Raw genomic sequence first — 12,954 nt, 5'->3', positions numbered from 1 at the left:
TTTTTTATGCCGCTTTTCCACTAGTACCTGCTTGACTCAACTTGACTCTACTCTGTCGTTTTCCATTACAACTGAGTACCACCTCAGTGCATGTATGGTCTAGGACTGCAGCTCCATTATTTTAGAAATCAAGTAATTTATTGATTATTCCATCGATGAATTGAATAATTTGATAAGAAATACGCTTGTCTTATTATGTCTTTTCTTATAAATTATATAATTTTCATTTAACTTGAAGAAGAACGTGAAACAATTCCATAACTCTTAAAAAAATTTGCTTTAACAATATATTACCATACAAAACAATACTTACCACAATGGAATTCACATGTTTTTTTTTTTCTTTTTAATTTGGAAAGTGTCTTTTATTTTGTGAGGAAATGTCCAAAAAGATCCTCAGACTGTGACCTGATACCATTAATATTTCCAGCCGAATGAACAAAAAAGTTCTTCACAGTCATCAGAAGTGTCACAGTCTGGCAGGGTCAGACTGTATGTGTTGCGAAAAAGGACTCAAATGCAGACCAAAACAGATTGTGAAACGTGATGTGGAATAACAAAAACGAGCCGTTTATTAAGGGCTGGCAAAGAAGTACAAAACAAAAGGCAAAGGTGAAACTAAACAATAAACTGAACTGGGTGAGCTAAGATTAAAGCATGGAAAAACCTTACACATGGGACCTGGCATGGAAACATGGAAAAAACCTGGATGCATGACGTGAACACAGCAGACGACCTGACAAGGAATGACTGAAAACACACGGACTAAATACACACAGGAGGCTAATGAGGGAAGTGGGAACACATGGGGAAACAGCTGACACACATGAACATAACAACGTCACAAGGGCTGTGTCCCAATTCAGGGTCTGCACGCTTGAAGTACGCACACTACGCGTACTACGGACGGTGCGTACTATAAGTACGGGAAGTGCGGAAGTGAGAGGCTTGTGAAATGGGACGGTCTAGCCCTCGTCGCGCTGTTCAGGTTGCCTAGCAACCATGATACTAACCGCGAGAAACATGTCATACAGCAGTGTGTGACAGAAATGAAGGAGAAAAAAATGTTCTGTTGGTCCTTCATTTTTGTCATGACATCACTTTGATTAGTTGAGTATCTGAGGCTGAGACCACGGGACTGTAAAACATGATAGTTGGGCTTCATTTCTGTACTGAACAGTCATTTCAATATTAGTAAATAACAATCAGCTAATGTTGTTCATGAGACTAAAATCATCTCACTGTGGTAATGTAAATATAATATGGCCAATTATGATATATATATATATATATATATATATATATATATATATATATAGAAGTAAAGGCTTTAAAACCAAGTTTACGCTGAAAGTACAAACATCACTAATGTCACATAACTTTACCGACATGTGGCCAACAGTAATGTTTTAATGTTCTTCATTATTAAACATTCGCACATAAATAAGTGACATAATATTCAGTACTTACTTTTGCCAGTTCACTCTTCGGCCGCTCCCTTCTGCCGTATTTTGCGGCAAAATTATCCACACCCACCGCTGCGCTATGAATTGTGGGATATATGGGACCACGAAGCGTGCACCGGACCATGCTTGATATTTGGGGAAATCGACGGCGCATTTGGAGTACGCATTTGAAGTACGCATTTGAAGTACACTTTGAATTGGGACAGCCGTCGTCGCGTGGCGGTGACGTATTCGCACTTGAAATGCGTACTTCAAGCGTGCATACCCTGAATTGGGACACAGCCAAGGGCATTGTAAAACTAAACACATAGAACACAGGAACACAGGACCTCTTCAAAATAAATCAGGAAACATAATGAAACGCAGACATGACTACATGAACTTGACAACATAAGAAACACAGACATGAAACACATGAAGGACAAGGGAGACTTAACACAGGGGTTGAAAACACAAGGGGAATATAATAAACAAATGAACTTTAATAACTTAATGAACTTAAACATAAACCATAAACATCAAAATAAACTAAAACTCAAAACGCTGGGTCAAAAGACCCAGGATCGTGACAAGAAGACTGGAATAAAAACTGAGCAGTATTATGGAGGAAGAACAAGGAAGAACCTTGGATTGGATCACTGGAGCTAATCTGACTTGTAATAGGGCTACGCTACTGAGAACTGATGAAAATACACTATTAAACCAATTAACAAACTTAAGTTATTTACTTAAATTCAAGGCAACACCAACTGTAAATCTGTGCCAGTACTATGCATTTGGGTTCAGAGATGGGGAAAGCAGATCTACCATCATGTATTAACATGTTGCACTAAATTAAATGAGCCTCCTGACCCTCCAGCGAATGAGGAAGATGGCTGGACAAGCTCTTCAGATCTCCAGCCAACGAAACAGGAGGCTGGACCGCGTCTCCTGAGCCTCCAGCTCTGCTGGGTTCATGGTGTGGCCGGATCGTTCTGTCACGTCTTAGCTGGCAGACGTGTGGAGTGGAAAGAGTGATACAACCCAAACGCAAGCACTGGAGAAAGAATGGAACTTGAACAGAAAGTGAGCCATTTTTTGGCGGCCGAAAACAAACAGAAACAGGACTGGAACTAACAAAAACCTAAACTGGGAAAACCTAAACCTGGAAATACCTCATGGAGACACAAGGGAGGTTAGCAGGACGATCGGGCAAGAAACAGAGGAAGACAAAGGACTTAACTACACAGAGGGATAACCAGGGAATGACCCAGGAGGAGAGCACAGCGGGGAGTAATCACATACAAGTTACCAAGAGGAAGCAAAACTGAAAATAAGATGCAAGACCATCAAAGTAAAACAGGAAACAAGAGACATTCACAAAGACATGGACATGGCACTGAGACATGGAGACATGACTGAGTGGGGGAAACACAGGAGATGCACGAACATTGAAACAGTGGTGACTTGACATTAAAAGTGGAACACAGGAAGGCATAGTAGCAGAAACCTAAAGACTAGAAGCTAAGGATATACACACGGAGAACAATAAGGAGAACCAAAACCAGGAATAACACTAAATCCAAGAATATAAATTGATCAATAAACACAGCAGCAGATGGCATCTCTATATAAGTTTGTTTTTTTTTTTTTGCTTAGTCTAAAAAAAGCATGAGACTAATGAACAGGATAGCAGAATAACAGCATCAGCAGACTACAGCACAACACTCCAAAACCACTGCTGTAGCTTTCCACAGATTTTACTGAGGGGACTGTTTGACAGATCTTAGATAATAGTCTGCGATACAGATTTGAAAACAATGTCATCCATTATGCTGACAAGGCCTTATGCTTTTTCCAGATCTGGGTTCACCACTTATGATTATGTTCGTGAGATTGTTTTACAGAAACTGGACTTAAGCCAGGACAAATTAGATTATGTCTCCCAATGTTCCCCCAAGTGTTTTATTATCACTGTGCTGTAGGCATAATGTGATTACTTGGTGATGCCCTCTGTTCAGCACACTATTTTCCTGATCCTGTTGTGTCCATGAGTTCATTAACTGTGCTTTATGACTTGTTATACACAGGCATACCGTAGAGGCTATTGAGCTTGTGGAGTCATTGGTGCTGTCTTGAGCTGGATAGGTTCCTTCTGTACTCATAGTGCAGTGAAGAAGTATTTGTCACACTTGCACTAATATGTTTTAGATAGTAAACTGTCAAGAGAATTATTCTAAAACACTTCTTCAGTTGAGAATCAGAGAGGAGAAACACAGTTTTACTTGCATACAAGGGCAGCACAGAGCATCCACAGTGAGAGTGATGGCTCTGTGACACGCGCTCTGAAACTGCCCTGGCCTTTATTTATACATCAGTGGGTGTTTGTTCCTTACATTGGAATGTGGATGTTTAGGTGTGTGTATGTGTGTGTGTATGTTTCCATAAAATGACTTCCTAACCCTGCTGGCCTGGAAGTCCAGCAGTTCATCTAAACAAAATGCACTTAGAGTAAAACAGACATAGATACGTTTATCCTACCATAAAACAATAAAAGAAGGTAGGACCTCTCCCATGCTCCCAGGATGTGGGTGTGAAAACCAGAACACTCTGGAATCACACAAGCTTCCTAGGATGAGACATTCCTTCAGGATACTATCAACTACATACTTCTAAACACAAATGATTACATGCAGCATTCTACCATAAGTAAACCTATATAATTAAAAGATAATACTGACATTATATTTGACATTCTATTAACATAAACAAAAGAGAATACTGTATTTAAAGGATGATTTTATTCATTAAGGACAAAAAATCGAAACGTGTCTGTCCCTGTGTGTAAAAATACACATGCTCTCTAACCCTAATAACTAGTTGTTATCAGCATTTGCAATAACTGTGAATAATTTGTTCACATTGCTTTTAAGGACTTTTGGCACACTATCATTTGCGGAATTTTTTTTTAATTCAGCCACATAAGATGGTTTTCCAAGCACAAACAACCTGTTTAAGGTCATTTCAAAACATCTTGATTTGATTTAAAGTCCAGACTTTACACACATTAACATGTACAAAAGCAATGTATATTATACTATTATACTGTAAGTATGTCAACATTTTTAGCATTGTTCTGTACTTAGAAGTCTTAAGTCCAGTTTTGATGTTCATACTGAACATGCTGACCACTCCTCTGAGTGGATATCCAGCCCACAAACCTACCTTGGCAGCTTTTCTAAGGAAAGCTGTGGATTAATCTCTTAGTTAGGTATGAGGTGATGTGGTTGATATGATCTATAGAAGACTGCAAAAAGATAGGATGCCTCCTAAAGATATACCTGCTGTGATGAAAAAGATAAAAGTGACACTTTTTTGTGTCACCATACATGGTTTCACTGAAAGAGACAAGCTGACAATGTTCAGGCTTATCTAAAGCATTATCACTGAGCTCTCTCTATACTGTCCTTTAAACTTTTCCTGTGTTTCTTACGTTTGATTTGTTCCTGAACAATATTCAAAGCAGACATCTGATCAAGTTTCTTCTGATACATGCTGATATTTTAATGTTAATATAATAAAATGTCTGATACTGTGCTAGATTTGACAAAGACAGCATTTATATAACAAAACTGAAAGTCACTGACAGAGTTTGTCTGATCAACAATCTTCAATTCTCTTTTTTACCAGGAAATTAATGATAGTTTAAGTGCAAACAGGCCTTTAAATGTTCCTTTTATAACCTCTCTATCACAGCTTTCAAGTAGCTTCTAAAATCAAACTAATCTGTGAAGGCTAGCACTTTTGTGCCATAAAGCCTTTTCATCAAAGGACCATTTCGTCATCTGATCTGAAACAGATAAGTTCTCCAGTTTGCTCTGTCACTAGATGACAGTATGCTGTGTGGCAACAATAATGACCCTACCTCTGAAAAACTGTCCAAAGCCTCTATGGCACTGTAGAAATTACCCATAATAGTAATAATAATAATAATAATAATAATAATAATAATAATGATGATGATTATGATGATGATGATAATAATAATAATAATAATGATGATGACGATGAGGAGAAGGAGGAAAGGAACCAATTTTGCAAAGTTTTAGGTTCTTGGATTGAATTTTGATGTGAATAATTGTAAATATATATTACGTAAATAAGTAAATAACAAAAACTTACATTTCATGCTGCAACACACAGGATTTGTTTTCACAATCCTAATAGGAAATGAAACTCAAGTAAACTTCAAAATAAAACTAGAAAAGATGCATGAATTATTAGATATTTACATCACAGAAAATTTGTTTCTGTAAAACATAATAACTTTTTAATTTCTTGTAAAATGTTCTACAGCTTGTTAAATGTTGGTATAATAAATGTAGTCTACTGAATAGCGTGACTGACAAATCAAAGCTAATATTTTAGAAATCCGAAGGTCTATCTTAATAAGGGTGTTGTAATACTTATAATGATTTGTAATACTTATAATCATTTAATCTGATTTAATCTGATTAAATTACATGTTGGATTAACACATTACTAACACATTTAGACTAACAAGCAGGGTGCAATACAAAAAGAGTCACCTCTCATCTTAAACTGCACCATTAGAAATTCTTTAAGCTTGAAATGATCTTCTGAACCCACAACTATGTAACTAAATGTAAATGTAACACAGATAGCAGTCTTTTGCAGTCTGACCCAAAGTTGAAAACCTGGCATACTTTTGGATTGGACATATGTCAACATATGTCATGCTCCTTACTAAACTGCAATGAATGTGTATTCTATGTTCTGCTTTTTAAAAAAACTTACATTACATTATGTTATTGTTTTTGGTTCACCCTGTGATGTTGTCTAAGCGATTGTAATCCCGCACCTCATCTGCATTCAGATGTAAAATAAAAGGACTTAATATCGATGGGTACAGCTATACAAAGTGTTACAACTCCTCTAATCAAGTATAAATCTATAAATCTAATTAATATGATAAATGAGAAATGTAGTGTGAGTAATGAAACTTATTTAAATGTCTAGATTTTTAACACTAGTATGATTCAGCTTTGACCTTGGCAGCTCAGTGTCTCTGTTTGTGAGAGTGGCTACAGGATATATAAAAGATAAGAAATGTGTCTCTGGCCCATCATTATGCATGATTTGGAACAGAAGAAATTATATTAAGTATGTTGTAACTAACAAACACAAACACATGATTTCATTAATAGTTTATGATGCTAAAGATAATTATAATATAAAGAAGTATAAATTTACCAATATACCGAATAATAAAAGATAATCTAATTAACAAGACTCAGCTATACATCTGCATCTAAAGGTCAAAGGTCACTCTTTTGAGGATGCCAATGTTCACATTTTGGAGAGAGAAGAAAGATGGTTTGAAAGAGGAGTGAAAGAAGCCATCTATGCCCTCTGTGAACGGCCATCTTTGAACAGAGGCGGTGGTTTACGACACCAACTGTCTGCATCTATAATCCAGTTTTGAGATCCCCTCCCAGACGCCTTAACGCCCACTCACACCCTGGACCATTTGACCTCAGGAAATCAGATGAAAGGGTGGGGCTACATTTCACAATGAGCTCACCCGAAACCTTGGCTGATTGTGACTTACTCCTTTCACACCTTGGCTCGTGTGATTAGATAGAGGATCCATGTCCCTCTTGGGGGGACACTGCCCATAGGGCTTAAATCTGGGACTCCACCATTTGACCTTAGAACTGAAGAAGCTTCTCAGATGAGAGGTGAAATGTCTTCAAGCAACTTAAAGAAGTCCAGATGCTTTTCTTTCCAAGCTCCTTAGACAATCTGAGTAATGAAATTATTCTGATAACAGGCCTCTCACAGAGATTCTGTTTTGAATGGCTTGTTTGTGCTAAATGACTTTGGAGGCTGTGAGTGAGCAGGATGGGAGGGGGGAGTGAGTCAGAGAATCTCTGACTTTGACTTGTTTAATTTTAAAAAGAAGTTTTATGTTGAGTATATTGTGATTGAAGCACAGAGTGATGAAGAGAAAAATTATTCCTATGTAACTAAGCTTAATAGAGATCATGTTGGAATCATAAGTAGTAATGATATTTGTGATACTGAGCTATTGATAAATCCTGCTGAAGTAAAACATGTACACTGAATGAGAGATGAAGGAAAGTATATTCATATGGGACTGAACATTCACATGTGATGCAGTTAATGTGAGATCATATTAAAGTACAACATAGAAAAGAAGAAAATGTAACCACGGTAATTAAGTGATTTTAATGTTTGAACTTTGCTTTAAATCATGTATATGAAATGTGAAAAACAGAGAGAAGAAGCTTGTTGACAAGTGTGTGTCTTAAAAGAGCAGGATTTAGATGTCATAATCGTATTCAAGATTCAAGATTCTTTATTTGTCACATGCATAGTTATACGAGTGCAACTGTGCAAAAAGAGAGAGAGAACATTATATACATTAAGTGGATATATACAGGAGGACATTATGTGCAGTAAGTAATTGCATGATGGAGAACATGAAGGAGGTAAGACAGGAGGTGATGCATATGGGCACATGAGTATAAAACAGGACTCCTAGGAACATTGGGGTTCTTCCTCTTGTTCCGTGCAATGAGTAGGAGAGCATCATTTAAAGATCTGACTCTGGGAATTCATAGTTGTATATTACAGTAAGAAACACCAGTGGAGCAACCACTGCCCAAACACTTTGGACCAACAAACTGGATTTATAATTTTTGTCTTTTTCTCTACTCATTTTTGCTGTGTTGGATTATAATTTCCAAGAATTTGGCTATTTCCTACTGGATTGCAACTTTCAAGGATTTGACTGCCTTCCTGTTGGAGTAGTATAACTACACCGATCAGAGATAAATCCGTAGTGGCCAAGGCATGCGTATTCTTTCTTCGAACCTCTCTCCTTCCAGGATTAACATTAGAAACCAGCATCAGTTTATAGGATGTAATTCGATAATTATAAATCAAGTGATTTGTTTATGTGATTATTATTATTTGACTTGGGTTTTGCTTTGTTTCTGCTAAATTGCTTTAGTAAAATATCCTGTACTCAAAAAGTCCAAATTGTTGCGATTCCCTTTTTAATCATTTGTGAAACAGCGAAAGTAAAAACCTTTATAATAAACAGATCCTTGGGGGGTATTTTCCAGGCCACTATAAGTTAACCCAGTTAGTTATGCAGAGCATGGATTTGGATGAGAGCTGCTGATAATGGATGTGACTGAAGATTCATGCTTGACTGCAAGGCAGCTCTGGCAAGCATGCCTTCAGAGGAGGCAGTATCAACATTCGGAGACTGAAAAGCAGTTAGAGCTGGGCGAGTCTCCTTCTCAGCTCTATCCAAGCTCCGTTTGCCTACTGGGTAATACTCACTGGATCAGAGTCCCAGACTTTTTAAACAGAGATCCGGTTCCAGGCCTTTCTGTATTGGGCATTCCTGGTCGAAACTAACAATGTTCCCCCGTAATTGTTTATTGTTGTTGAAGTCAGGTAACTGCAGAGGGAAGTCCATGACGGTCAACAGTAGGGATGCATCTAGAACTGATGCTTATGGTACCATTCAATAGCAAAATTCTGAAAATGCAAGGGTCCTTGTTTGTTAATAATGATTATAATTGATGATTAATTCACAAAAAGTAAAACACAAACAATGCTTCAGGGGAACAATGCTTCTTCAAGGGAAAAAATATTTCTTATTTAGTGAAGCAACTTAAAAACCAACATCCACATTTGTTCAATGAACTCAAAGTGAACGAGATTCATTTCATATTAAAAACATCTAAAGTATTAGTATTAACGTATTATTTTGTTTGTGAAAGCTGGCACTACCACTGTGAAATAAAACAATAATAACGGTTATTAATAACAAAAATTTAATTTGTCACTTTTGAGCTTTGATCTCTCCTTCAGTGCTAATAATTGCTCTGACGTCAAAGTCATAATAATGCTATAGAGAGCTATTTGAAGCTATGTTTGCTACTGACATTATGTGTATTGACAACATATAGGCAAAAGAAATGGTATATAGGGATTTTAAATATCATTAAGCTGAATGAGCTGCCTAGGTGGTTAGAACTAAGCTCAACTTATTCATGTCCAGTTGTTTACAAATCAGTAACTGTTATCCATTACCTACTCGTACATAATGTTTGAGTAATCAAAGTAAACTGTCATGCTACACTAATCTGACTTTTACTGCACTACAAACATCTTAAACTATGTTTTAAAAGAACAGAGAAAACAAAATGAATATATACAAAATGCAATACTATTCCCTTAAACGTAAATGCTGCCAAGAGAGTGAACTTCCCTGGTGGAGGTTCATGTTTTAAGATTACCTCTTTATTTAACCGTGTAATTAACATTTTTTGGAAAACTGAATTCGATTTCACTAGCCGCAGCTAGACCTGACTGCTGCCAGATCTGCTAAGATCCCTCAAATAGAACCTGTCTGACAAAGTGAAGTAGGTCAATACACCATCCCATGATCTAAAGAAAGAGATAAGAAACTACATCAACTATCTATAACTTATTTTATAACAATCTAACTTCCGAGGAGTAGCTGGCCTATCAAAATCACACCAAGAGCGCATCAATGACTAATTCAGGAGGCCATAAAAAAATACAACAACATCTGAAGAACTGCAGGCCTTACTTGCCTCAGTTAGGGTCACTGTTTATGATCGAACAATAAGAACGAGCCTGGGCAAAAATGGCACCCATGGAAGAGTTCCAAGGCAAAAAACCACTGCTGACCAAAAACAACACAAATTCATTCACATTCACATCTTAAAGATTCTAAAGACTTATAGAAAAATATTCTGCAACTTTTTCTGTGACAAAAGTTGAACTTCTTGGAAAGTTAGCATCCCATTGCATCTTGTATAAAACATAGCATTTCATTTAAAAAACAAACAAAAAAACCCATCAAAGATGGTGGTGGTATCGGAAACTTAGAAAATTCTCTCTACAGCCAACATTCTCTAGGAACGTTCACAGAATGACACAGAACGTGGATTTTTCTAGTATTATTTTCATGTGCAAACAATATAATCTATACTCTTTTTTTTTGTCAGGTGATGAATGTGAATCTTTCTGAAGGAGACAAAGTGATCTTTGAAGATGTTCTAAACAGTGAGAACACAGTGCTGGCCAACGAGTCCATTCTAATGAGGGGTTTGGTAGTAAGAAGTCACAGCAATCAGATCTCCATCCGCTTCCACAGCATCAATCCTCAGGCTGGAGCTGTCCTTGTCAGATATCAAGGTAAGTCTGAATCACTGAACATGTTCTTCCTTCACGCTGAAAGTTGAAAGCTGAAAAAAAAAGTAGAAATGGCAGTTTCATGCTTGTTGCACAGCATGAACATAGATTCAGGCACAGCATGCAGCAGTTATGAAGATGTTTCAATCTTGTTTTATGACTTCATAATTCCAGTGGTTGTGCATCGAACACACACACACACACACATATATATATACATATACAACGTTTTCACACCCTCAGTTATGTGGTCTTGGTTTTTTTTTTTTTGGTTTTTTATGTGAGCATATGTAAAATCAACTATATAGTGTGAAATCAATACTGTGAAATTCAGTAAATGTGCGATATATATATATATATATATATATATATATATATATATATATACACTTGAACTTTCCATTCATTTTCATTTATGTCTCCCATGGAAATAAGCTAACATAACTTAAAAGGAGAGCCACTTTAAAGTACAACAGAGTCACTTTTTTAGTTTAGCAAAAATCAGTATTTAACACTCAGTTTTGTAATCTTTTTTACCTGAACAAAACTCAAACCTCAACTTTCAAATACATGTCACACAAAATGTAAAAGTATTACGGCAACTGACTGCCTGAATTGCACTGTGTGCAGCTAAATGTAACAGCTTAAGTACATTTCTTCAGTTCAACAGTATTTTCTTGGCCTCCACCAATAATGCACTGTTGATATTCAAGAAATATTAAAATAAATTATTAAAAATATTAAATGCTAAAGGCAATTTGTACTTTTGAAAATCTGAATAGCAGCTTTGATTAATTACACTGTAAACTGCTGGAACTCAAAAATATTAAAATGTATATATATAGACTAAAACACTGTCCTGTTCTGTTATTTTTCAGTACCTGCTTGTTTAATATTCATATTCAAAGCAATGACTCAGAAATTTCTTGTAGTACAGTTATTGGAACAAAAAAATTAAATAACACAACAAGATACTGTGCACTGATAAAGTGATCCAGACTCTTCTTGATCATTGTATTTTGCATTATATTTTTATGTCTTTAAGTGTCACCCAGTGTGTAGGGGTTTTGCTAGGGCTATGTATCATAGCTATGTAAAGCTACGTACTTTGCATAGCCTGCATCTGGGGTCTTGCCAATATCGTGGTGGAAGCAAGACAGCCAAAGTAAGAGGGAATTCATTACAATGTTTTTCAAATGTGAAGCGTAGTTTTGGTCTTCTTTTGCTGCTGGTTCAGTGAATTTTGGTTGGAGTGTGACGAAACCTACAGTTTGGAGATCTGTCTGATGTCTTCCTTCAGCACCTGATATCAGGTGAACGGTGGGAGCCTCGCTTTGTATTTACACCATTTTGCAGAATCTGTTTACCTGCTCTTTAATCATTTGTTATTTTAGCTGTTTGGTGGTTGTTGAAATGGTTCTTAAGTTTTTTATCAGTTGGAAGAAAACTTGAAAATGGAGTTAAACTTAAAAAACGTTTGCCTGTGCTTGTCTTGAAGCATGCTCAATCATCCAAGTAAGGAAATCCGAAAATGCTGATTCTGTTCATCTTGATGTAGCATTTTCAGTGGCAAAAACGTTTCATCACTCATCCGAGTTAGTCCTTGAGTTTAGCTGAATGCAGGTTTCCCCAAACTGAAAAACAGTACATTTGCAAAAGGACTGAAAATAGCACTACTGGCGAACAATAGGCTGTAAGTTCGGTTTCTTGGTCATTAATATGCAAATTGTGATGACCATTGATCAACAACCACTGATCAAAGACCATTTATCAATGGATCAATGGCCATGAGTACCATTCAGAAAGTTGGAGAATGGCTGCAATCACAGCATTGTAAGATGGTGCCAGATGTACCCTTACCTGCCACAGGTTTCAGGGTTTTCCATTAGGTCATAGTACCTGGTACCAGGTACTTTTTTAGTACCTGCTCTCCTGGGGTTCCAAGCGTTCCAAGGTACTAAAATGTGACATCGTCAGACTGCATGCCACCAACTGGCTGGTCAGTAGAGTCACTCGATGAGTCATGAGAGTGTCTCATTTATGCCATTTATGAAACCCGACAATAATGGATGGCTACAAAAAACAACACCGTGTTCCCCGAGTCTGATGAAAAGCCACAGGCCGAGCAGCAGGTATATTCTCTCTCACTTATTTTAGAGACCTACAGAAATGACTAATATGGTGAAAATTTCTTTTATTGTGTTAAAATGGCCAAACCAAT

The 12,954-nt window shown here is 36.8% G+C and overlaps 1 protein-coding gene across 3 annotated transcripts in view; it reads left to right on the top strand.

Annotated features, from left to right (window-relative positions):
* sez6b (seizure related 6 homolog b) overlaps positions 1 to 12,954 on the top strand; it is a 244,389-nt gene that overhangs the window by 156,880 nt on the left and 74,555 nt on the right. For all 3 annotated transcript variants that reach the window (XM_063494445.1, XM_063494444.1, XM_063494443.1), the window contains exon 4: positions 10,547 to 10,736. In XM_063494445.1, coding sequence (XP_063350515.1) covers positions 10,547 to 10,736 — 190 coding nt within the window. The remainder of the gene's footprint in view (positions 1 to 10,546; positions 10,737 to 12,954) is intronic.

This window comes from Pelmatolapia mariae, linkage group LG14 (assembly GCF_036321145.2).
Source record: "Pelmatolapia mariae isolate MD_Pm_ZW linkage group LG14, Pm_UMD_F_2, whole genome shotgun sequence".
NCBI classification, from domain to species: Eukaryota; Metazoa; Chordata; class Actinopteri; order Cichliformes; family Cichlidae; genus Pelmatolapia; species Pelmatolapia mariae.
Note: the sequence above shows the minus strand (reverse complement) of the source record. Positions and strands in the feature narration are given on the sequence as shown.